Source organism: Narcine bancroftii, chromosome 7 (assembly GCF_036971445.1).
Source record: "Narcine bancroftii isolate sNarBan1 chromosome 7, sNarBan1.hap1, whole genome shotgun sequence".
NCBI lineage: Eukaryota > Metazoa > Chordata > Chondrichthyes > Torpediniformes > Narcinidae > Narcine > Narcine bancroftii.
Genome location: NC_091475.1, coordinates 171,763,879 through 171,791,318, shown reverse-complemented (window position 1 = coordinate 171,791,318; position 27,440 = coordinate 171,763,879). Strand labels below are relative to the sequence as shown.

Here is a 27,440-nt window from a genome sequence, read left to right as displayed (position 1 = left end):
TCTCTGACACTTTCTGCTTGCAAAACCACATGACCCTGTTAGAACAGCAAGCTCTCTTCCAGACAGCAGTGTCTCTGGGCATGCTCTTTCATCTGTTGCCTTTGGTAAACAACAATCCATTCGTGAAGTAACTTGAGCACTCTTCAAAGCTCTTGCAAAACATCTGAGTAACCGATATGTCTAGCATAGGGCAGAGCTCTTGTATTTCAAATAAGATCTGTTTTAAAGTGTTTGTATGTAACCTACTCTAACAAACCTTTCCCAATTTATCTCCCAAAAAAATATATCTATGTACTCTGTATACTCTGTCACAATCCTTTGATCCCATTTATGTTAAAACACAAATTTAGTTGTCTTATCCATTACTGCAGGGCCCTTCTATTATCCTTCTCCACCCCCGCCCCCTCCCCTTCCTTCTGTCTTCCATCCCATTTGTCTTCCGCCAACCTCTGGTGCAGATCCCTGTGCTTGAGACAAACTTAAACTAAAAAGACAATTCAAAAAAATATATATACAATATCCCCAAATAATCCCCTCACTTTCCTCTCCCTACCCCCCCCCCCCCCCCCAAATGATCTACCCCTGTCCTTCCCAGTGCCCCTGTACAAAACATAGGCACCAACTTCACCGTCATTTTGGAACGTGCCTAAAGCACTCATCTAACACCTGCCTCCTCCTCCACTACCCCATAACTTTCAACTTATTTTCTTCTTTAAAACTTTAATCCTCGTGATAAGCAAAGAGCAACCATTATTTCTACTATATATACATTATTTAAAGCCAGATCACCTCATGTCTTTAGCTCTCCATCCTATTTTCTCCCTTGGGGATTTTTCTGGGTGGTAGCCAGGGATTTTGTAAATATCAGTGCCTCTTTGGCATCTATAAAGAATTCTTTTCTCACCTTCAGGGTCGCTGGATATAGCAGAGTAAAGCCAATTTCTTTTGGTTTTTACTGAATCGAACTCTGCACCTTATAAGTGCCCTGCTTGTATCAGGATAAAAGAGGACCTTCCCCCACTTCGAATTCTACTGGACCACCCCTCTCTCTGGCACTTCCAGCCACCACTCGCAGAATCTATTCCCTGTTTTGATATTTCTGAAGTTTTATCAAGTTCCAGGTCCCAGACCTGGCTTGGAGAAGAAAAACTGGTAGGCTCTTTTTATATCTGGAGACCCTCCCCCACCCTATTCTTTCCCAGTATCTCAGGCATCCACTCCCTGAAAAATGTAGTGGGGTCTTTCCCTTCAATCCCCTCTTTTACTCCTACAATTTTTATATTGTTTATCCTGCTAATATTTTCTAATTTATCTAATTTTTTTTCCCTGTCTTTTACCCAGACATCTCCATCATTGTCTAATCTTTCTATGCGATCAACCACCCTTTCCACTCTCTCCTCCAATGCTGACACCCCTCCAGACAGTTCCCATATGGCCCTCCCATTTCTTCTGCCAAATCTTTTAATGCTTTCTTTTATCTGTTTTCTAAGGCCTCCACCACTGCCTCCATCACCTCTCTGAAATCTTTCATGGAGGGTTCCAAACTCATTCCCTCTCTCTCCCCACTGTCCTCCTCAGCACCTTCTTATTGGCCAGTCTCCTCCATCCGAGCCATTTCCTGTATCGCTGTTCAACGTCTCTGTTACAAGGCTGGCTCCATCTTGTGCTGCTGTGTGTCCTTCCACCTCCCCTCCCCAAAAGCTCATTGGGCTCTATCTGGGTTGCCTGAGCTCGTTCCCTGACCTTTTAGCACAGGGCCAAAGCCACTTGTGCCTTCCTTCACCTTCCTAACGCTTCCCACATTGCTGCTGCTTCCTGCCTTCTCCTACCCTCGCTCCACTGTTCATGGGGGGTTTCCTCTGCATTGCAAACTGCCTGTGTTCCCCCTCAGACCTATTGATGCGGGGCTGAGGGCGCCCACATCTTCCTCTGCTCCCTATGCTGCCACCTCCAGCCTCTTCCTGCAGTTGCCCCCGCTGCTCGGGGGGGGGGGGTCCCGTGGGTTGCAGGCAGCACCATTTTCATGGTGCTGCTTGTGTTCCTCCTCCGATCTGATGATGCGGAGCCTAGGCCGCCTGGGTCCTCCTCCATTTCCTGCACTACCTTCCAGCCTTCTCTTGCCGTTGCTCGTGGGGCTCACCTTAGATTGCAGTCATTGCTTCTCCCACAGTACTGCCTGCACTCTTTCCTGGGTCTACCAGGACATCCCGTCTTTCAACTCTCCAGGTAGGCCGTCCATTCTTTCTTCCCGCAGATGCCTCAAAGAGACTCCGCCATTTTCTTTTCCACAAGGCTGCCATTCCTAGTTTTCTCATGTCCATGAGGTCGAAAATTTTTTCTGGGCAAGTTTATTTTCCTTCTTCCCCATTTCTTTTGTGCTTATTCTTTCTTTGGGTGCTTTTTATTTCATCTTTATCTTTTTTTCTGGCTATTTTTGACTTATTTCACCTCATTCTCTCTGGAGCCCTGAGTTTCATGTCTTCCCTCTTCTCTGCATCCATGTCAGAGGACATGCATGATATCGCATACAAAACTGATTTTTTTTCCCCCTATGAGTAAGACAGAATTACCACTTTATGGTAATGCAAAAAATAACTGCATAATATACACATGTAAACAAATAAAGAAATATAAACAACTGCAATACAGAGAGGGGAAAAAAGTGCAAAAGTAAGAGTCCTTAAATGAGCCCCTGACTGAGTTTATTGCTGAGGAGTTTGATGATGGAGGAGTAGCAGCTGTTTCTGTACCTGGTATGCGAATCTTGTGTCACCTTTACCTCTTTCCTAATGGTAGCAGTGAGAACAGAGCGTGTGCTGGGTGGTGTGGATACTTGATGATTGCTGCTGTTCCTCACAGATGTTCTTGATGGTGGGAAAGTTTTTGCTTGTGAAGTCCTGGGCTGTGTCCACTACCTTTAGCAGAGCTTTACACTCGAGGGTATTGGTGTTCCCATACCAGACTGTGATGCAGCCGGTCAGCACACTTTCTAATACACATTTGTAGAAATTTGCCAGGATTTCCAGTGTCATACCAAGCCTCTGCAAATTCCTGAGGAAATAAAGGTGCTGGTGTATTTTCTTCATGGTGCCATTAGTGTGTTAGGGCGAGGAAATATCCTCCAAGATAGTGACTCACAAGAACTTAAATTTGCTCATCCTCTCAGTCTCTGATCCCTCAATGATCACTGGATTGTACACATCTCGTTTTTCCCCTTCCTGAAGCCAACAATCAGCTCCTTGGTTTTGGTGAGATTGAGTGCAAGGTTATTGTTGGTGCAGCATTCAGCCAAATTTTCAATCTCCCTCCTGTATGCTGACTCATCACCTATTTTTATGCAGCCCACTACCATGGTATCGTCAACAAGTTTGTAAATAGTGTTGGTGTACTGAGCACAGCATGAGGTTGCATAGAAGTCTTCTGGATAAGTTTAACAGAAGTGTGAAATTGTTTTTTGTTGGTTCTAAATATTGAAGCTGAGGAAATCATTTCTTTTGCAATTTGCATTCCAGGTAACTCAGCAGGATGTAAGAAAAGAGAATCCTCTACAGTTTAAATTTAGGGCAAAATTTTTCCCAGAAGATGTGTCTGAGGAGTTGATCCAAGAAATTACACAACGTCTATTCTTCTTGCAAGTAAAGGAGGGCATTCTTAATGATGAAATCTACTGTCCACCAGAAACTGCAGTCCTACTTGCTTCATATGCTGTGCAAGCCAAGTATGCAGATTTTAACAAAGAAGTCCATAAATCAGGTTATCTGGCCAGTGACCGACTTCTTCCCCAGCGGTAAGTAGCACTGAGGCTCTAACTGTGTATTTTGTCTTAATTAACTGTTGTTATGTATAAAATGAACATGTATCTAGATCCACATCAAAACATTTTCATATGAATGGAATATTTTAAAGCTATGTCAATTTACTGGGTATTGAAATATCCACTTAGAATCCAAAGCCATAGCCTACCAGTGGATTCAGGTAAATTGACTGTATACATCTGAATGATTCTGAATTAAACCAGTTTAGACAATGCATCAGTATGTCAGAGCAAAGGAGGAAGTAAATTGTGTCTTTTTCCCCCACTTAATAACTTTCAAGTTTATTATCTTCCAGTTGTATCCTGACATTTTGCAGGTTAATTTTAATTTTTAATTTGGAAATACAGCATGGTAACAGGCCCTTCTGGCCAAAATGCCCATGTGTCCAATTAATCTACTAACCCCATATGTCTTTAAAAGTGGGAGGAAACCAGAGAAAACTCCTGCAGACATGAGAAGCACAAGCAAACTCCTTACAGCTTGGGATGGAGAAGGTAGATTCTGAGGTAATTGCTTGCAAGTATTACAGTGGAAACTCTTTGGAGTATTTGTTGCATTGTATTTAAAATGTCAGATAGTTAATTTTTCTACCATCTATGATGCAGTGATAATGGAGTTTGTTGATGAATTACATAATCGAGATTTGTTTTCTCAACATAGGAATTATTTTAAATGATTCATAGGAAGAGGGGAAACCATGGCATTGAGTTCTGATGTAGATGTAATGAGATGTTGCAATTCATTGAATCTGTCGTATCTTTGATAGTTTCCCCACCATTCATGTGAATTTATTTATAAGCAGTACAGTTTTTTCTTGCTTTTGTTCTTTGTTTTGATTTAGACTTGTACAGAATTTTATTACCAGTCTTTGGATCTGTTACTTTATTCAGAGGGCTAATATTTGGTTCAGACATTTTACTTTGTAATAATTTATACATCTCAGAAATAAATTTATTTATATGTCCTTTTGTAAGTAATAAGTCTAAAGCAGATTGTCCAGGTAATTTTAAACTATAATCTAACTTTTCAGTTAAAAAAGTTTTTAATTGATAACAAAAAAAAGTTTTATTAGGGATCTCATATTTTTCCCTCATTCAGTTAAAAGATGTAAATTTCCCTGCTTCAAAACAATCTTCAACATTTTTAATCCCCAATTGATTCCATATCTTCAAAAACTGATTATTAACAGTAAAAGGAAAAAGCTTATTTTGATATAAAGGTGTTTTAGATGAAATCTTACCTTTTCCACCTATCTCATAATCAATTTTATTCCATAATTCAATTAAATGCTTTAATATCGGTGCATCTCTATCAATTAACAATTTTGAATTCCATTTGTATAAATTCTTGCATACATTGTTCATCAATTTTAGTTAACTCTATATTTGCCAAAACTGAAGATTAATTTAAATCAAACACTCCACTAATAAATTTCAATTGTGAAGCTTTATAATAATTCTGAAAATGTGGAAGTTGTAAGCCACCTAATTCAAATTTCCAAGGATACTCTAGCCATTTTCCTTTCCATAAAAATTTTCTAGCAATTAAGTTATTTAAAAGTTTTTTGAGGTACTTGACAGGGAATAGACTGAAAAGGATTTTGGATCCTTGGAAAGATATTTATTTTAATACAGTTCATTCTACTTATTAAAGTTATAGGTAAATTATTTCACATATTTAATTAGTCTTTAATTTTACAAACTGTCTAAATTTTTATCAATCTTAATTCCTAAATATTTAATCAGACTTGGTGTCCATTTAAATTTGTTTACATCGATCATAATCACCCTCAACTAACAGCATAACCTCACTTTTGTCCCAATTAATTTTATAACCAGATATTTTCTCATTTTAAAAAAACATAGAAAATAGATGCAGGAGTAGGCCATTTGTCCTTTAAGCCTACACCGCCATTCAATATGATCATGACTAATCAGTACCCGGTTCCTGCCTTCTCCCCATATCCCCTGATCCCCTTACCCACAAGAGCCAAATCTAACCTACTCTTAAATATTGACAAGGAACTGGCCTCAACTACTTCCTGTGGCAAAGAATTCCACACATTTAACACTCTCTGGGAAAAGAAATTTTTCCTCATCTCAGTCCTAAAAAACTTCCCCCTTATCCTTAAACTTTGACCCCTGGTTCTAGTTTTTCCCAGCATTGGAAACAACCTTCCTGAATCTAGTCTGTCTAAACCCTTAAGAATTGTATATGTTTCTATAAGATCCCCCCTCAATCTTCTAAATTCTAGAGAATACAAGCCTAGTCTATCCAACCTTTCTTCATATGCAAATCCTTCCATCTCTGGTATCAGTCTAGTGAACGAACCTTCTCTGCACCCCCTCCATGGCGAGGATGTCCTTTCTCAGATAAGGCGACCAAAACTGCATGCAGTGCTCCAGGAGTCATCTCACCAAGGCCCTGTACAGCTGCAGCAGGATCTCAAAACTCCTATACTCAAATCCTCTCGCTATGAACGCCAACATACCATTTGCCTTCCTCACCGCTTGCTGCTCCTGCACGCCCACTTTCAACAACTGATGCACAGCAACACCCAAGTCTCTCTGCATCTCCCCTTTTCCTAAACAGATACCATTTAGATAATAGTCCTCTGTCCTGTTCTTACCTCCAAAGTGGATAACCTCACATTTATCCACATTATATTGCATCTGCCTCATCTTGGTCCACTCGCCTAACTTGCCCAAATTACTCTGCACCCTCCTTGCATCCTCTACATAGCTAACCCCGCTACCTAACTTCATGTTGTCTGCAAATTTTGTGATATTGCTATCCCCATATCTAAGTCATTGATATATATTGTAAACAACTGTGGCCCCAGCACAGAGCCCTGCGGTACCCCACTAGTCACTGGCTGCCATTCTGAAAAGAACCCATTTATTTCTACTCTTTGTTTCCTGTCATCAACCAATTCTCAATCCACCTTAATACCATACCTCCTATACCGTACTTTTCAAGTTTGTACACTACTCTTCTGTGCAGACCCTTATCAAATGCCTTACTAAAGTCCAGGTATACCGTATCCACTGATTCCCCCTATCCACTCTACTGGTTATATCCTTAAAAAAACTCTATTAGATTCGTCAGACATGGTCTCTTCACAAAACCGTGCTGACTCCATCCAATGGTACCACTACTTTCCAAATGTACAGTGATTTCTTGTATAAAGAAGATAATGAATTTTCAGGATCTGTTATAGAGATTTAATACATCATCAGTAAACATAAATTGAATCCAAAGGAAAGATATTATTCCTATCGATTTGACTCTTATTCTAGAATAGATTTCTTTTTAATTTGAGCTAATTTTCAAGGAAGAATTGAATATGTACAACATAAACCTAGAATTGTATCGGATCATTCACCGTCATTGATGTCATACTTAAGCTCTGACAAAATTTATTCAATTTGTAGAAGAATATTTAATTTTTCACTATTTTAAAAAAAATATTGAATTTTGTAATTTTATGAGAAACCAAAAAACAAATATATTTAGATATAAATACTAATTCAGTTGATGATAAATTTGTGGGATGCACTAAAAGCTTATTTCAGAGGTCAAATAATAAGCTATTCAATTAAGATTAAGAAAGGTTATCTTAAAGAGGTCGATAAATTAGAAAGAAATGGCAATCTTGGAAAAAAATTTACAAAATCATTTGTCTAAGAAAAAGAGGCTGGAATTAATAAATAAGAAAATGCATTATAATTTAATTGGAAGAACTAAACAAATATTATGAGAAAGAGTGCAGAAAGTATTAGCTTGGCAATTTAAAGTAGTACAAGTATCAAGAACTATTAATTCTGTGAAAAAGAATTCAAAAATTACTTATAAACTGCAAGACATAAATGATTCTTTTAAAAAGTATTGTACTAAGTCATATACATCTCAGTCAACAGATGATGAAGGGAAAATTAATGCATTCTTGCATAAGCTTCAACTTCCATCTTTAAATTGTCAAGCTCGTAAAGATTTAGATTCTCCATTTAAGTTGAAAGAAGTTATTAAGGCCTTAAATACTATGCAAATTGGGAATAGGTGAATTTTATAAAGAGTTTAAAGATTTATTAACACCTTTATTACTGACAGTATAAAAACAAGCAACCCAAACTTGTTCATTACCAGAATCTTTTTCAAATGCTATAATAACAGTAATACCTAAGAAAGACAGATTTATTAAAACCAGTGTCTTACAGACATATTAAATATCGATTATAAGATTGTAGATAAAGTTTTAGCGAATAGATTAAATGTATACTTACCAAAATTAGTTCATTCAGATCAGTCTAGATTTATTAAAAAGAGATACTCAGCTGATAATATTGCTAAATTAATTAGTTTAATTCATGTTTCTCAGAAGAAGTCAGATTCAGCCTTAATTTTATCACTAGATGCTAAAAAAGCTTTTGATAGATTAGAATGGAATTATTTATTTAAAGTTTTAGAAAAATTTAAATTTGGATCAATATTTATTAATTGGATTAAGGCTTTATATGGAAATCCTTTGGCTAGGGTAGTCACTAATGGACAAATTTCTCCTTTTTCGTTAACTAGATTGTCCTTTGCCTCTGGCATTAATTTTTTTGGCAATTGAACCATTAGCACAATTAATAAGACAAGATTATTAAAGGAATTAAAGTTAATAAAGAGGAATATAAGATTAGTATGTTTGTTGATGATGTATCAACATTCCATTCTCAACAAATACGAACCACATTAACTGGACGTGTATTTATTTTATTTGTGCCACATCGAGCAGAAGTATTTACCTTGTGCAATACTCGGGCATTTTGTGCATATTCGTCTGCATATATCTTGAATGTCATTTTTTTTCTGTTTTAACATTGAATCATTTGTATTTCAATTATAAATTAATCTCTTGTTAACAAAAGATCAATTTTGAAATTCTTTCAAAAAGCTCTTTTTTTTGGCAGGTGTCAATACGGTCAAAAACAAAGGTTGGCATCTTTTACCATTATCCTTGCGATTTAGGGCACCAATTCATTGACAAGATGAATATCGTGTTATCATTACATTTTTCCTTTTTTTTTTCCTTTCCAAGCATCTTGGACTTTTCATTAACTGGCCTGTTGGAAAGACATATATTTACTGCACCAGAGATCACCTAACTCTCTGCTGTGATGAAACTGCCAATTATTGTTTAAAACGTTGGTGATTCTGCATCATTCTATCAGTTCAGATGTTTTATAAATGCAAAGGCTTGGAGTGGCACATAGTGAGCACTAAATTTAAGAAGGCATTTGCTGGACTGATGTTGTTTAATAGCTGGAATAGATGATGGTGTAAAACATCTGAACTACAATATCACCCTTAAAACAAGTGGTGAAAGTTTTGTGGAGAATGATAGTGGATTAGGTAAAAGGTTTGATTACCTCCATTTTGGCAGTGATTCTGGGGAGAAGGGGAGATGTCAACAATGCTTATCCTTTTAAATTTTGGCTTTTTTGTTTGGCTAATTGGGTATAATCATTGTGGTTTGGAATTTTGTGAGGTATTATGGGTGTTAGCTAGGACTATGCTGGAATGGAACAAATCTGCAGGACTAATGGGAAAGTGTTCAGCCAAGTTGTTGATTCATTACCCAGCTTTAATTGTTACCTTCAGAGATGATGCCAAGTTGTCACTGATTTGTTTGCTGAAGATTGCATGGAAAAGGGCAGCACCCTTGACAATTTCCAGTGCATAAGTGCTGAAAGTAGATAGGGAGCATGAGGCTGGTACTGAGAACTCAGAATCCTTGTGCCTAAGGACCGCAGAACATTTCTACTTTTGAATGAATAGAAATCTCCCTAAGTAGGGGACTTGATTTAGCATTTTATCTGGAAAATGACCTCTGCTTTCCAGGTTCTACACTGTTTGCTTAAATTCTGGTATGAAATGAGCATTGAACTCCTAGTTTTCTGACTTGGGTAAATGTACTATCTGAGCAGAAGAAATAAAACTCTAATTTGTAATTGATTTGTTTTGGTGGCCTGCATTGTAGCATAAAGTAAGGAATGGATGATGCTGAAAGATTGCAAATTTTTCTCCTCACACTTTCATGTTTTAAACTCGCTTTTGCAACACCCCCTCCTGAGCTTCACAAAATGATCAATTTTTCGATGAAGAATACTTGCCAATCTGTGCCCTGCTTGCATTGGTAAAATATGAACTTGACTTGTAGATGCGTAGTTGGCTGTGAAGTTGTGTCATGTGAACCTGAGAGTCTGACTTAATAAAAGTTCTTGAACATTTTAAAAAAAACTCATTCCAAATGATGGGTCATAAAACTTTCAACCTTTGCTTGAAAGTACTGTAATGTCTTTAACTGCTTAATGTGTTATTATTCCCAGTTTCTTTCAGGATATTTTCATGTTCAACATTTTGATAAAAGTTCCCAATTTCCTTGATCTGGTTGTTCTAAAAAATAGTTACGTTTCTAGATTTGAAGCTCTTGCAGCTATGAACTTTGCAACTTGGTTGGAGTTTTTTTTTAGATATTGCTTTCTGGCAGTTAAACAGGTGATAAGTATTATACTCTAACACAGATCAAGCTTATACTTTTTGAGGCTGTTTTAATATGTGGAATTAATATTACTTGCTTTAATGCCTGAAGTGTCAGAAGATTTTGGATGCACCATTAATATATTAATGAATGACATTTTAAAACTTTATTTCTAAAGTAGTTTTGATGCATTTCATGTATGTACTACATTCTTAGTGTCCTGGAACAGCATAAGTTAACAAAAGAACAGTGGGAAGATAGAATACAGACATGGCATGAAGAACATCGAGGAATGCTGAGGTAACGCTTCTTGAATACATTTTATATTCCCATTCATATCCTGAGATACCTTAAAGAATTAGGTGTGTTCCTGCTATGAAATTCCCGCTCAATGCATCTTCAGTATGCCCTTTTTGGAGAATTATAAACTTTCTTCTTGCTTTTCATTAATATGTTGTTAATTAGAATATGGGTGATTGATTCATATTGTGAAGACTTAACATATAATCCATATGCATACCAGGTGAATGCTTAGCTAACATAAGATGATCAACTGAATGTAGCTTCATCACCTATATCTACACTTTCCATGTCAAAGAGATGCATACATTGTGTTTATAAGATGGCCCATGATATTGTCTTTGTAGTGTAACACTATTGGCGGAATAGCAAGCAGGCCGATGATATCATGGGGCAGGACTTCTGCATCCTGGAGAGTTGTGCGTCTGGTAGGCTCAGGAGCAGAGAGCGATGCTCACCAAGGGTATGTTAAAATAAAGTAAGTTATGAACACAACTCCGGGCTCAAGGCAGTTTTTATTACAAGCGTGTTTGAACCCAACACGCCATGATGTCAGAAGTGTACCTTTGAGTCACAGAAAGGAGGATGGGCTGCGAAAGAGAAAAAGTGAAAGAAACGAGCTAAGATGGAGAACCGGCCTGAACAAGTGAAGGCACACTGATTAGGAGCGGCAGCAGCTCCAATGGCGACTTTCATGATGAAACCTCCAGAACCCTTTGACCTCTCAAAGCCACAAGAGTGGGAGAAGTGGATAAGAAGATTTGAGCACTTCAGACTGGCAAGTAATTTAAATAATTCCTCTGAAGCTAACTAGGTGAATACACTGGTATATTGCATGGGGGATAAGGCTGATAATGTACTACAGGCCCTAGACTTAACGGGCATGTAGCGGCAACAGTACGATGCAGGACGGAGAGGGTTCAATTATTATTTCATGCCTAAGAAGAATGTAATTTACGAACAGGCGAAATTAAACAAGAGTGCAGCAGCCTGCAGAAACAGTAGGCGCGTTTATGACAGCCTTGTACGCATTGGCAGAGAATTTTGAACGTGGGGATCTGCATGCCGAACTTTTAAGGGACAGGTTAGTAGTGGGTCTAAGAGATTCATCTCTGTCAGAGAAGATGCAACTCGACAAAGACCTCACCCTATGAAAGCAGTCACAATGGCTCGACAGTCAGAGGTGATAAAGCAGCAGCAAACCGACTTGAAAGAAATGTGTGTAAGCAAACTGGCAGTAGATGTGGTGCAACTTCAGAGAGGAAGAAATTTAGTGGCAAAGGGCAAATGCCAGGAAGCAAAAAATTAAGACGATAACATAGAGCAAAGTAGAGTGCAAGATATGCCCCAAGTGTGGAAAACTACCGTTCCACTTAGCATTTCAATGCCCAGCCAGGAGTGCAGAATGCCACAACTGCGGCAAATGAGGACACTATGGATAAGTCTGTAGGTCAACCCACATGGTGAATGAGGTAGTGGAAATAGCATCTGGCGAGGAACCCTGGATGGACAACATTAACATGGTGACCTTCAAAATTGACACAGGACCAATGTTACAGCCATTCATGAGCAAGTATTCAAAAGAATTATATCCAGAGACAGCAAGCTAGGAAAAGCACAGAAACCACTCTACGATCCAGGGGAAGTGAAATTGATGGTCCTGGGATCGGCAAAAGAAATGCTCTCATACAGAGAGAGGAGCACCACAGAAGAAGTGTTTGTGGTGAGAGACTTACAAGTGGTGCTGTTGAGCAGACCAACTTTGGTGAAACTCAAACTAGTGGCCAGAGTGGATGCCCTAGACCAAGAGACAGTCAGGAAGGCATACCTCAAATTTTGCAATGGACTTGGGCTACTACAGAAGCTGTTAAACTCAAGCCTGATGCAAAACCATTTTCACTGAAAGTACCTGAAAGGGTCCCATTGCTGCTCAGGGCAAAGTGAAGAGAGAATTTGGAAGAATGGAGAAGCTTGGAGTTATCAGTCACATAGAGGAGCCTACAGAGTGGTGATGCGGCATGGTGGTAGCACTGAAAAAGAATAAAGAAGATGTTCACATTTGTGTGGACTTGACACCCTTGATTGAATCAATGTGCAGAGAAAGTTTATATTTCCTTTTGTGGATCAAACCCGAGGCATGCTCACTGGTGCACAATATTTTACTAAGTTGGATGTGAACATGGTATTTTAGCAAATTCCTTTGTCCAAAGAATCAGCTCTCTACATGACATTTATCATGCCACTATTTCAACTGCCTACCCTTTGGTATCTCCTCTGCCCCTGAACACTTCCAGAACAGAATTGTGACCGAGGTTATCGCAGGCTTGGAAGGAGTTGTCTGCCACATGGACGATATCCTCATTTGGGGGACCATGAAGGACCAACATGATGCGAGGGTCTATGCAATCCTAGAATGAGCAGAAAAAGCAGGGGTCACTTTCAACATGGCGAATGTGAGTTTGAAAGGAGGCAGGTGAAATTTCTGGGGTGCATCATCTCAGCCAACAGCATGAGACCAGACCCACACAAGACAAGATATGTACAGGACATGAAGGAGCTGACAAACATTAGTAAACTCAGAAGTTTCCTCGGTTTGATGAACCAACTAGGTAAGTTCATACCAAACCTGGCTGAAAAGGACAAACCATTGAGAGACCTGTTATCCAAGAAAAACTAGTGAAGCTGAAGCTGGGGACATGAGCAACAGAGAACATTTAGTAACCTCAAATGAGAGATATCATCCACACCGGTACTTCAGTTGTATGATCCAAAATAGGCAACTGAAAATATCAGCTGATGCTTCATGATGTGGACTGGGAGCAGTTTTACTACAAAAGGAGGGAGACAATTGGTCACCAGTTGTTTATTCTCCCAGATCACTAACAGAAAGAGAGCAACGGTACGTGCAGCTGGAAAAAGGGACTTGGGCTTGGGAGAGATTCAACGGTTTCATTTTGGGACCACAGTTTGAATTGGAGATGGACCACAAACTACTTGTGAATCTGCTAGGTGGGCAAGTGCTGGATTTGCTGCCGCCACGGATACAGAGGTTCAGGATGAGGCGGATGAGATACTCCTACACGATCTCACACACACCTGGGAAGAACCTCAACTGAGGATACACTCTCTCACTCCCCACTACAAGCCGGAACCACGAGTACTGACAAAGACTTCACGGAGGACACCAATATTTTATGTAGAGTCACTAATGGAAAACCTTCCAACAAGCGACAGATACCTGACAGAGCTCTGAGAGCAACTATGTGCACAGTGTGTGCACGCAGGTCATTAAATACTGCATTGAAGGATGGCCAGACAGAAACCAGTTACAAGGATCAGTCAAACACTACTGGCAAGAGAGGGCCATTCTGAGGTGCACAATGGACTACTCCTGCTTTGTTCGAGATTGGTTATTCCGGCTAACATGCGAAATGAGGTACTTGAGAAAATACACGATGGCCACTAGGGGGTTGTAAAGTGCCGGGAATGTGCCAGTCAAGCAGCGTGGTGGCCACTAGTCAAATAAGTGAGATTTTCTTTAGGTGCAGAGAGTGCATCCAAGAAAGGACAAACGTAAGAAATCCGCTGATGCCGAATAAATTCCCTGACTGGCCATGGCAAAAACTTGGCGCAGACTTTCGCACTTGGAGAGAACGCATAGTTATTAGTGGTGGACTATTTCTCGAGATTTATAGAAATAGCCCGACACGAGCTACCGATGTAACTGTTCACTTAAAATCAATATTTGCTGGGCATTCCAGAGACATTAGTAAGCAACAATGGCCCACAATTCTCTGGACAAAGCCTTTGCAGCAGATTACGGGTTTGAGCATGTAACATACCCCTAAGTATCCACAAAGCAATAGTGAAGCAGAGCGAGCAGTACAAACAGTGAAGAACCTGCTCACGGAGGCAAAAGACCCTTACCGTGCACTATTGGGGTACAGAGCCACACTGCTGCACAACAGCTATAGCCCAGCCCAGTTGCTAATGGGACGTTGCCCTCACATGACTTTACTGAACCTTCCAGAGAGGTTGTAGCTGTAACTCTAGACCTGATACAACTCCAGAACAAGGAGATGGAGAAGAAGTGTAGAGATGTGAAGTGGTATAACAATTGACACAGAACAAACGACCTGAAAAAAATGGTACTGATGTAAGACAGCAAGGTACGGTAACTTTTGTGCACCACAGCCCACGGTCTTACATAATTAGTGGACCACAAGGGACACTGAGACGGAATCGCCAACATCTCATGACCTTATCAGAGTCTCAACATGAAAAGCGACAAGAGCACCAGCCAGAAATGGACTCTCCTGCAAAGGCAAGTCTAGAGTCTCTGCCGACTGAAACACAGATTTTGCCTGGCATAATAAGAACAAAGTCAGGTCGAGAAGTAAAGAGACTGCAGAGATTGAATCTATAGAGACTGTAAAACACCCAGAGTCAAGAAGGATTTGTGTATTGTAAATGTTTTATTTGTATTTGTACCTGAATGCATAAGGTAACTGTAGTGGGCGAAGCCACAGATAAAGGAGGCTTTGACCGCAAAGTAAGGGGGATGTGGTGTAACGCTATCGGGAGGACATCGAGTGGGTCAATGACGTCACTGGCCGGGACTTCTGCATCCAGGAGAGTTGTGCGTCTGGCAGGCTCGGGAGCAGCGGGCAATGCCTGTGCATGTAGATATTCACCAAGGGTATGTTAAAATGAAGCAAGTTATGAATGCAACTCTGGGCTCAAAGTAGTTTTTATTACAAGCGTGTTTGAACCCAATACAACAGGCTTCAAACAATATTAATAATCCAGCTATGTTGATCACTATTTGAATAAATAGAAAAATAAAGGAAATAGTTTATTTAGTTGGCAAATGAAAAGAATTTTGGGAGTTCAGAAAAAAAGCTAGGAAATTTGGTGTCCGCTTCAGTGAACAAATGCACTGCGACACAAACTGCTGGAGAAAATGTGAGACGTGGTAAAATTAATTACTTCCCTAAATAGAAAGGGGACTATGGAAAGCAGGTGACTTGGGATGAAGCAAGTAACTAAAACAAGAAAATGGCATTAACTTGCAGTTTAATTTGGCCTTGCCTCTTGGGAAAGCCATGAATAAGGGAATATAGCTACAAAATAAGAGGCTGGTCATTTAGAACTGAAGTTTATAAAAATTTCTTGAGGGTTAACCATATATCTGTGGAACTCGCTTCCTGAAAGTAAGGGAGGTCAGATCAGTAGATGTATTTAAGTTTGCGATAAATATTTGAAAAATAGAGCAATTGAATATTATGAGAAACTAGCACAGGTGAGGAATTGAGGCCAGTGTAAATTAGCCATAATCATGTTCAATGTCTGGACAGGCTGAAGGGGCTGAGGGGCCACCACCTCCTGTTTTGTGTTTGTAAACCCATTCTTTATTAAATACCTACTTAACTTGTCCTATAGGCATTCTCTTGGTGAATCACAACATTTTTCCATAATAGGTAGCAATGTTTAGTTAATTTGTATTCTAAATGTAAAATCAATTGAGAAAATAGTCCATCTCTAGCCTAAACATGAGTTTGTATGCAAGCTAGTGCTGCATGCTTTCTAGAAACAATTGCGCCTTTTATTTTAAGCTTATTTTAAAGCAGTGGTTCTCAACCTATTTTCTTTCCACTCACATACCACTTTAAGTATTCCCTCTGCCATTACAAGGGATTGTTTAAGGTGGTATGTGGCTGGAAAGAAAAAGTTTGAAAACCACTACCTAATTGACTCATTATGTGCACGGTTTCAGAACTCCAAAGGAAATGGGCCAATTAAAATTTTTCTAAAGTAAAATATTTCAGTATCATTTGGGTCTAGAGCAGTGATTCTCAACCTTCCCTTCCCACTCAAATGCCACCTTAAGCAGTCTTTTATTAATCACAGAGCACTGAGGGCATAGGGATTACTTAGTGGTATGTGAGTGGAAAGAAAAAGATCGAGAAAAACTGTTTTAAAGCTTCAAATCAAACGTTGTACTTTTTGATCTGATTGGAAATAATTTTGAAATAACTGAGGTGGTAAGAAAGTCAACATTTTGCTGTATTGTCTTGTCTGTATAGATCTTCACATGTAGTCAAGTGTTATGCCACTTAGCTCAAGTGTACTAAGCCAAAAATACTATTGAACAGCCACTAGACTTAAACTTTGTGGCTTTGAATTATTTCAGTGATGCTAAAAATGGAAATTTGCTATTTCAGCATGCACGTTTGTCTCAGTTGCACGTCCCTTTATTTTAATTTCTACAACTTGATCATTTCTGGGTTTTTTTTTTAAAGAACAATTTCTCAATTTATAAACCAGGAGAAATTAAAGGCACATTATTTTTCAAACATCCGCTATTGGGTGGCAGAGGTTCCCTGCAGCTGAATTCAGGATAAAATTTAATATCCGAAATTATGATATTCATTCTACAGGTATATAGATGTTTGTGGTAGCAGATAGTTTAAATATCAGCAGAAGGGATCCTCATTCCACCACTGATTGCAATATCTGCACTTGTTCTGTGAAGGCCAATGTCAATATTACACATGGAATTGCTTGTTTGACACTGCAAAACCAGAGTCTAATTTGTAATGTCCACTGTGTGCATAAATTTATTTGCTATTTGGTATAACAGTTCGCTTATTTTTGCAAAAATGCAGCATTTGAACTGCTTCAAAACAGGTATTTTTCTCGCCCCCCCCCAACAATTGCAGAATTTTTAACTGATGTACTGGGCAATACAATGTTACAAGATCATCATGCAGTTATAATTGGGACTAGATTAATTCAGATTGAAAAAAATCTTAGTCAATTAATGACCATACCTAGTTTCTTGATTGGACTTTCAAACAATTATTTTAATTTTACTACTAATAGGGAAGATTCAATGATGGAATACCTCAAGATTGCTCAAGACCTTGAAATGTACGGTGTGAATTACTTTGAAATCAAGAACAAAAAGGGAACAGAGCTGTGGCTTGGCGTTGATGCTCTTGGACTTAACATCTATGAACATGACGATAAGTATGAACATAATTTTTTCAAGTTATGTAACAGATTTATTGCTTCTGGAATATGCATATTTTCCTTTACTCAAAAGGTAGACGTAGGGCTGATAACATCATTAAATGGTTTGTTCTCAGCATGTAATTTTAACTGCCTCTTGCCATCCTTTCCAATCAGTGGTTATGCTGATGAACGTTCTCCCCAGTCTCCTTTTTATTATCCTCCTTCATTCCTTTACTACTGCCTTGGATATTGCCAGAAGGTCAATGATATCTGACTTTGTGTGGCTTTTACACAAGAATATCTGCTTGTGGTTGAATGTGCCTTTGTCCGGAGTCCTGACTCCTTCCACCTCAGAGCTTTATTTGTTAAAAATTTGAATTGAATTTTGTAAAAGACCCATGCTTTCAAAGGAATAGACACTATATGGAAATTGTCAAATTCAAGCAGTAACCTTGGAAAAAGAAAATGCAGCCCAGAGTAGAAAATAAAAGGCCTAAATATGCTTTTCTCTAATGCCATTTGTAATGTTTTTACTCAACAGATTAACACCAAAAATAGGATTTCCTTGGAGTGAAATAAGAAATATATCCTTTAACGACAAAAAGTTTGTAATAAAACCTATTGATAAGAAGGCTCCTGTAAGTATTTATTACTTTCAGTACTAGTTTTTGGAATGAAATATCAATTACAAATGTTTTTGACTTTTAAATCAAAATTCTGGATGGAATAGTTAACACAGTGGTATTACAATGACCCAGGTTCAAATTAATTGTCTGTAAGGAGTTTGTACGTTCTCCCCATATCCGCAATGATTTCCCTTGGTGCTCGAATTTCCTCCCACATTTCAAAGACTTGTGGTGTAAGTAATTTAATTGGTTATGTGCGTGCATTTGGGCAAGGCAAGCTGTGATGGGCCCAGAGGACTCCAAAACCCAACAGCAATAGAAATTCACCAAGACAAATGGTTACTTAAAAGTTGATTTTAATTATCTTTAAACTTGAAAGCAGGATCAAACTCTAAATTATTACTATTAATCTAACTTAACCCCCTTCTAATTCTAAGCGCACTTGCATGTAATATGTGTGTGTAAGTTCAGAAAAGTTCTTGGATTCACAGTCCAATTTCACTTCTCACTCCTCTAAGTTCGTCGGTATCAGGCAATTCTTATACTATGCATAGAATTTAACATTTATGAATTTCACCAGGCTTTGGTGCTTGAAAGGTAAATGGTTACCGCTCAGAAAGGTTCTTGTCGGTTTTTAGAGAGCGATTTGTTGCTCATTGGACGCACACAAACTGATTCCTTCTGATCAGCCACTTCAGTGTCTTGCTGAAGAAACTTGCCCCATCAGGGTTTTCTATTTGCTAACCTCTTTCAGGTCACCACAGAGTTCCTTGTCTGTTTCCCTTATCTCAGGCAAAACATTATACAGCCAGCCATCTCCTCTTGTATGGACCACAAGGGTTTTGAACAAGCTGAATTAAGAACTCAAACTTGTCTTCAAAATGGGGGTTTTCCACAAGCTGGACAGCTTATCATGTTGCTGCTGCTGAGCTGTAGAACTGAATTCCCTCTCTGAGAAAACCACATGACCCTCTTAGAACAGCAAACTGCATTCAGACAGAGTCCGTTCATCTGTTGCTTTCCTAAACAATAATCCATTACTCTGCAGCCTATCTAATTAACACCTACTTGTGAAGTACTTCAGCAAATAAGTTTCCATTGTCTTTATAGAGGCACTCGGAACTGGACTGTCTGGCTTGAGCTGAGTTCTGGCATTTTAAATGAGATCTATGTTGTGAAGTGATTGTTTGTGATCTACACTTTTTAAAAAAAAACACAATTTATCTCCTTTTAAAACATGTCTATATACAATATAAAATATAACATAATCCATTGCAAGACTCATGGTAGAAGGAACGTCCAAAAGACACAAGGGCAGAAATAGGCTATTCAACCAAATGTCTGTCCCATCGTTTAATCACGAGTTGATGCATTTTCCTATTCAGCCCCACTGCTCAGCCTTTTTCCCGTAACCTTTGATGCCCTGGCTAATCAAGAATCTATCAATCTCTGCCTTAAATACACCCAATGATTTGGCCTCCGCAACTGCTTGAGGCAACAAATGTCAGATTTACCACTGTCAGGCTAAAGTAATTCCTCCGCATCTCGGTTCTAAACAGACGCCCTTCAATCATGAAATTGTGCCCTCTTGTCCTGTACTCTCCTTACATGGGAAACAATCTTTCTACATCTACTCTGTCCATGCCTTTCAACATTTGAAATCTTTCAATGAGATTTCTCCCCCACCCCAACCCCCCATTCTCCTAAATTCCAACAACTACAGGCCAAGAGCTGCCAAATGATCCTCGTATAATAATCCTTTAATTCCCAAAATCATCCTTGTGAACCTCCATGGAACCCTCACCAACATCAGCAAATCCTTAAACGAGTCCAGAACTGCTCACAATACTCCAAATGAGGTTTCAAATGAGGCTCAACATCATATCCCTGTTCTTGCATTCTGTTCCTCTTAAGATCAATGCCATCATTGTATTTGCTGCCTTCACCACTGTCTCAATGTGCAAGTTAACATTCCAACTATCCTGCTCAATCCCAGGTCTCTCTGCATCTGGTATTTTGAGCTCCTGTTTCATTTAGTGTGACTGTCTCTTTAAGGCAGGGGTGTCAAACTCAAATTCACGGAGGGCCAAAATTAAAAACTTGGACTAAGTCGAGGGCCGAACTAAATATTTATTGAAAATTTTCAACAACGTCTGCATGTTTTCTCTTCTTTCAACATATGTAATGTTAAACTTTTTCTTATTAAAATAAATGTTTAATAATAGTTTTGGATAAACTTTTTCATTGTCATTGTCATTGGCCCATTTCCTTTGGAGTTCTGAAACCGTGCACATGACAAGTCAATGAGGGATGATTAAAGCAGTAGTCTTCAAACTTTTTCTTTCCACCCACAGACCACCTTAAGCAATCCCTTACTAATCACAGAGCACCAATGGCACAGGGACGCGAGTGGAAAGAAAAAGGTTGAGAACTGTTGTATGGTGGTAACTCCACATCTGATTAGGTTAATTGTTAGGCAAGTGGTCAGAGAAGGACCCCCCCCCACCCCAAGAAAGGCTTAAATCACAGGAACAAAATAAGCTTCCGTCTCACTGCTCCCAATCTTACACACAGTCCTGATGTGGAATGTGGGGTCCACAGCTCCACGTTCACCCGAGTTCAGGTGCTGTCTGTGTGGAGTTTGTACGCTCTTCCCTTGTCTTGGACCAACAGGTCGGTCGCCTGACGAAGGCACCCGAACCCCCTGTTGAAACGCCGGCGTCCGGGGCGGTGGAGGAATTGGCTGAGAAGAGCACGTTGCTCCCACCCCCCTCCCATGGTTGGAGAGGGATTAAACTGCGATCTCACGGCGCCGGGCTCGTCTCCAACAAAAGGAGCGGGAGGCAGGGTCAGCCGCGCACGGAGTGAGGGGGAAGGCATCGCCAACGAGAAGTTCGGTCCGGCATCGCCGCTGAAGCGCAGACCCAGCGAGGATGGTCCCCAACTCCAGCCGCATCTGTGTGTCCGGTAGCCAGGCGGGCTGAGTGCGGCGCTCCGATCCACGGGATTCGGGACTCTGAGATCCCTCCACACCTTCGGCGTCTTCATTTTCACCTTCAGTGAGCATGCGCTATACTGGCGCAGCAGCCAGCGGGCCAACTCTAATATATATTTAATATGATCTTGCGGGTCAAATATAATTACAGAGTTTGACATGTGTGCTTTAAGGATTAGTACAGGCTGCAATCATTCACAATTGTGGAGAGACTGGGTGGCACCATCAAGTACAGAATATACCTAAAGTTAATACTCTGGGGGAAGAGAAAGTGCAATGGTTGTTTATTCAGGAAAACAGGTAGTGAAAGAGTCATGTGAGTGGGACACTTAAAGAAACAAGATTTCATTATTGACCACCAGCCATCTGATGAGCATGGAGGTGGAATGACTCTGTGTGAAATGGACAATTCAGCTGATTTCCCCCTGTCAGGGAAATTATCAAACCACCATGATCAAAGGAAAGGTCACTTTGATTGACCCGTATCTGGGTAAAGGAAGCAGGAGAACTGCTGCATTGAATCGTGACCAAGGTAATGGCCGTTTTGACTGACCCGAGCCTGGGTTTGGAAGCATCGTGGAAGTCACTCATTTCATTTCCCCTACACAAGAAAAAGGGGAGTTGTGATAGCTGGTTGTCCGAAAGAATATTTCTCAGCAAGAAACTCAACAAGGATTTGTGAGTTTTCAGCAATCCTGTCACTCAGTCTCTCCCACTTCCTTCGTGATTACTTCTGGGCATCAATGTAAAAGCCTGAGTTTCAACACAGGATTTCAAAAACTGAAACTTTGGAATGACTTCCTAGAATTGCACATAAGCTGTAATGGTTTGGCTAAAAACACTCACACATGTATATTCGTGATTAATCCCATAGTTAGGATTAATTTAAGTAAAATGTTATATTAGTAGTTATAAATATATATAGTAGTTTTAAAAGGAAAACAATAATAGTTTCTTATTAATTTCTATTGCTGCTGATCTGTGACATAACACAGGGTATTTTCAATTTTCTCCACATTTAGAATATGGTCTGTTTGTTTATTTCTTTCTTCCAATTAGCATGACCGTACACTTTCTGACATTGTATTTCATTTGCCACTCCCCATTCTCCAAATCTGTCCAAGTCCCTGTGCAGCCTCCCTGTTTCCTCAACACTACCTGCTCTTCGTTTTACTCTGTCATCTGCAAACTTGGCCATTTGTTCCATAATCTAAATAATTAATGCTCAACATTAAAAGAAGTGGCACCAACACCAACCCCTTTGGAACACCACTAGCAGCTGGCAGCCAAACAGAACACGATACCTGTATTCCAACTCTGGCTCCTGCCAATAAGCCAAAGCTGTACCCATGCTAGTATGCTTCCAATTGTGCCAAATGCTCTTGTTAAGAAGTCTCTTTCCGACTTGTTGTCAAAGGCCTTCTGAAAATCCAAATACACAACATCCACTGCTCCTTCTATATCTGCCATGCTTTTCACTTTAAAGAATTCCAATAGGTCTGTCAAGCAAGATATTTTCCTTGAGGAAACCATGCTGGCTTTGGCCTATCTTGTCATGTGCCTCCAAATACTCCATAACCTCATCCTTGACAATTGACTCTAATATCTTCCCAACCACTGATGTCAGGTTAAAGGTCTATCAATTTTGTTTCTGCTGCTTCCCTTCCTACTTGAATACTGGGGTGACATTTGTGATTTTCTTGTCCTAAGGGAACATACCAGAATCTATTGATTCCTTAATTCTATTGATTAACAATGCCTCCACGATATCTACCACTACTTTCAGACCCAAAGATACAATCCATCTGGTCAGGGAGACTTATCCACCCTTAGAACACTTATTTTCTGAGCATTTTTTCCCTTGAAATAGTAACTTTACTCACTTCCCTTCCCTGATGCTCTTTGACAAATGATTTAAAGTTGGGGTGACTCTGTTGAGGCATGTAACTCATGAGGGGTATAGAGAAGGTAAAGAGTCCTTTCCCAGAATAGGGGTGCTTAAAATGAGAGGGTGTAGATTTATGAAGTGAATGGATTTAAAAGGATCCTGAGGAGTATTTTTTCTACACAGAAGGTGGTAGTTGTGTGGAATAAGCTGCCAGAAAAAGTGATAGAGGTAGGTAGAATTGCATTGTCCAAAAGACAATTGGACAGTGCATGGACAGAATAGGTTTAGAGGGATATGGTCCAAATGTTATTAAATGGATCTTGCTTGGGTAGACCACATGGAGAGCATTGTCCAGTTGGGCCAAAGAGTGTGTTTTTGTGTTGCAAAACTTTAGCTATGAAAAATGCCAGAATTTGCATTCGGAGACACTAATGCCTACTAATATGCTCTTTGGGAACAGAACATTTCATACATTCTTATATAATTTTAACATAACATCCCAGCTCCTATACTCAATGCTCTGCTTTATGAAGGCCAATATACCATAAGCTTTCTTAATCACCCTATCCAAGTGTAACTTCACCTTCAGGAAACTATGTGCCGTTATTCCTAGATCACTCTGTTCTACTGCACTTATCAATGCCCTACCATTCACCATAGATGTCCTATTTTGATTAGCCCGAGCAAAATGTAGCACCTTACACTTATCTGCATTAAAATCCATCTGCCATCTTTCAGCTCACTCTTCTAACTGGCCTAATTCCCTCTGCAAGCTTTGAAACCCTTCTTCACTCCCTACAGCTCCTTCTATTTTAGTATCATATTTACTAATCCAGTTTACCACCCCATCATCTAGGCCAATGAGGTGTACGAAATACACAACTTCTTCAATTTATTGGATCAAAGTACATAACAAAATGTGAATGTTTATAGTTTTGGCATTGTTGGCTTTTCAGTTTATAATTTGATATTTATTTTTCATTTGTTAAAATTGTTTTATTTAGGATTTTGTATTTTATGCTCCACGCCTGCGGATCAACAAACGAATTCTAGCACTTTGTATGGGAAATCATGAGCTCTACATGCGAAGGAGAAAACCTGACACAATTGAAGTACAGCAAATGAAGGCACAGGCCAGAGAAGAAAAACATCAGAAGCAGTTGGAAAGGTAAATTAAAATAATCAGTTTAAGAGAGGCTCTACAATGTGGTGACATTGATTTGACTTTAATCTATCATCTCAATAAAGGGATGAATATATATGCAAAATTCAAATAAATAATTTGAGGAACTATCATTCAAAAAGAGAGCAGTGGTGGTATAATAATGAAGTTGGTGGTATAATAATGAAGTTGGTGGTATGATAATGAAGTTGGTGGTATGATAATGAAGTTGGTGATATGATAATGAAGTTGGTGATATGATAATGAAGTTGATGGAATGATAACGAAGTTGATGGTATGATAACGAAGTTGGTGGTATGATAACGAAGTTGGTGGTATGATAACGAAGTTGGTGGTATGATAACGAAGTTGGTGGTATAACGAAGTTGGTGGTATAACGAAGTTGGTGGTATAACGAAGTTGGTGGTATAACGAAGTTGGTGGTATAATAACAAAGTTGTGATGATCTTGAGTCGCAATAGGTTCAAATATAAAGCCAATGTCAGAAGGGGTGGCCACAGGACATCAGATTGTAATACCTAGTTCATGGCTTTCTTTTAAAGAAGAATGTCTGCTGCATTTATCAGGTCTTAGAGTGACTTTAGCTGAGTCCCACACGAGGGTCCATCTAATGCCCATGATATATTCAAGGTGCCAATTCATCATCACCACCTCTAGCAATTAAACATTGGCCTTGCCATCATGTGAACGTCTTTTTCCCCCATGTTTGTAGCAAGCAATGACAACAATTTATAATCTGATAGCAGGGAGCATTAGAAAAGGAGGGGAGATTTAATAGAGGTTTGCAAAATTGAGGGGTATAGATAAAAGCAGGTGGGCTTTTTGCTCTGAGTTTAGGTGAGACAAGAGTGAGAGGACATGGGTTAAGGGTGAACAGCGTCTGCACTTCCTGACTGAAGTGGGCAAAGCTACTGACCACCATTCTACAGGAGCTCTGTTGAGTGCATCCAGAAATCAATCTCTCTCTCTCTCTCTCTCTCTCTCTCTCTCTCTCTCTCTCTCTCTCTCTCTCTCTCGTATCAAAGGCAGCATCTATTTTTTTATTTGAAAGTATACTTGTCCTGCATATGTATAGTTTGTCTGTATGCATGTTATGTCTGGTTGAGTCTGTATTCATGTTATGCACCAGTGACTGGAGGATGCTGTTTCGTCAGGTTGTACTTGTGCAATTAGATGACAACTGACTTGATAAAATGTTTAAAGTGAACATTCAGGGGAACTTCACTCAGAGGGTGGTAAGAGTTTGAAAGATCTACCTATGGTAGTGGTGGATGTGGGCTTGATTTCGACATTAAATAGAAATTTGGGTATGGATGGAAGGATAGGGTCTGGGTGCAGGTTGATAGGTCAAATGAGTGGAAGGACTTGTTTCAGTGTAATAGCATTCTATGGTTCATTCTTCGTGCACTTGCAGAAGGGAGAGCATTGAACTAAATCTGGCCATGTGATTTGGTGGGAGATCAAAGATACATTCATAGGAATTGCTTCTTGGATGTCTCGACAACAGGAAGTGAACTAGAGCCTTGGGAAACGTGCCTTTTGATCGAAGAGGAATGCAGAGAGTGGGGTACGTGCTACATGTTGAAATCTTTGTAAGATTCTTAGGCACATGGATGTAAAAAAAAAGGAGGGTTATGGATGTGAGAGAAGGAAGGTTTAATTTTTTTAAATTTAGACATACAGCACAGTAACAGGCCATTTCAGCCCACGAGTACGTGCTGCCCATTTAACCTACACTCCCATACATTTTGAATGGTGGGAGGAAACTGGAGCCCCCTGGGAAAGCCCATGCAGACATAGGGAAAACATACAAACTCCTTACAGACAGCTCAGGATTCAAACCTCAGTCTTGGCTATTGCTCTTGGAGAATCTCAGGATATTTCAGGTATTTATAGGGGAGAATTGGTTGATAAAGTTTCTCTTTATGCTAATTACCTTTTGCTTTTTATATCGGATCCTAACTCTTCATTTCCTGCTATACTAGCATTGTTTCAACAATTAGTTCAGTTTTCTGGATATAAATTAAATTTGCAGAAGAGTGAATTATTTCTTTTGAACACTTAGCCTGCTTTTCCTTTTAAGATTGATAAAACCCAATTTTCATACCTTGGTGTAACAATTACTAAGAGTGATAAACATTTGTTTAAAGAGAATTTCCTTGCCTTATTAAATCAGGTGAAGAAATCTTTATCCCAGTGGTCTCCTCTTTCGATGTCCTTAATTAGATGAATTAATGTCATTAAGGTGAATATTTTACATAAATTTTTGAAGCTATTCCAATTTCTGTTCATAAGTTTTTTTGACTCACTTGATCCCATCATATCATCATATATTTGGAAAAATAAATGACCTCGTGTAAGTACAACACCAAAACATTAAGAATGGAGGCTTAGCTCAACCCAATTTCTGATTTTATTATTGGGCTGTCAATATTCGCTATGTTATATTTTGGTTATATTGTGATAGTAAAGCAGGCGGTCCTGCTTGGGTTGATTTAGAGCTGAATTTGACCCAGAAAATCTCGATTGTTTCAATCCTTGGAGTGTTTCTACCTTTTCCTATTGGAAATCTTAATCAGGTTCTATATGATTCTTGTGATTATGCATTTCTTTTTATTTTTACTGGCAGTTTTTTTTCTATATTGCCAGGAAACTTAGGAATGATTTGGGGTTTAGATTAATTATATTGTTTTCTCTCTTTTCCTTTTTTCTTTTTTTCAATTTACCTCTGAATAATACTGTTGCATAAGAAAAATATTTTTGCTCCGATGTTGCTCTATTGTAGTTTGTATTAGTTTTATGCATCATTTCTTTACTGTTATATAAAAATTTAATAAAAGTTTAAAAAAAAGAAAAAACTCTAGTCCCGATCGCTGGCGCTGTAAAGTCATTACACTAACTGCTACTCCAACCGTGCTCCCCTCTTTGTTGAGTTTTTTTTTAGAGGTGGGCTGAAAGGCCTTAATGTTCTGTAATGTTAATCTCAGTTTTGGATATCTGAATTAAATGATCTCTCACCTGCATTTGGGAGCCTTTTAAAAAGTGATTTGTCACTTGCTTTGGGCTTCTGCTTCAATTAATTCTTTCTCC

At 39.2% G+C, this 27,440-nt stretch overlaps 1 protein-coding gene across 3 annotated transcripts in view; it reads left to right on the top strand.

Moving 5' to 3' along the window:
• Window positions 1–27,440, top strand: part of LOC138739383 (radixin) — a 139,208-nt gene that overhangs the window by 87,986 nt on the left and 23,782 nt on the right. For all 3 annotated transcript variants that reach the window (XM_069891318.1, XM_069891317.1, XM_069891319.1), the window contains exons 5-9: window positions 3,513–3,787; window positions 10,558–10,641; window positions 17,527–17,673; window positions 18,200–18,296; window positions 24,172–24,335. In XM_069891318.1, coding sequence (XP_069747419.1) covers window positions 3,513–3,787; window positions 10,558–10,641; window positions 17,527–17,673; window positions 18,200–18,296; window positions 24,172–24,335 — 767 coding nt within the window. The remainder of the gene's footprint in view (window positions 1–3,512; window positions 3,788–10,557; window positions 10,642–17,526; window positions 17,674–18,199; window positions 18,297–24,171; window positions 24,336–27,440) is intronic.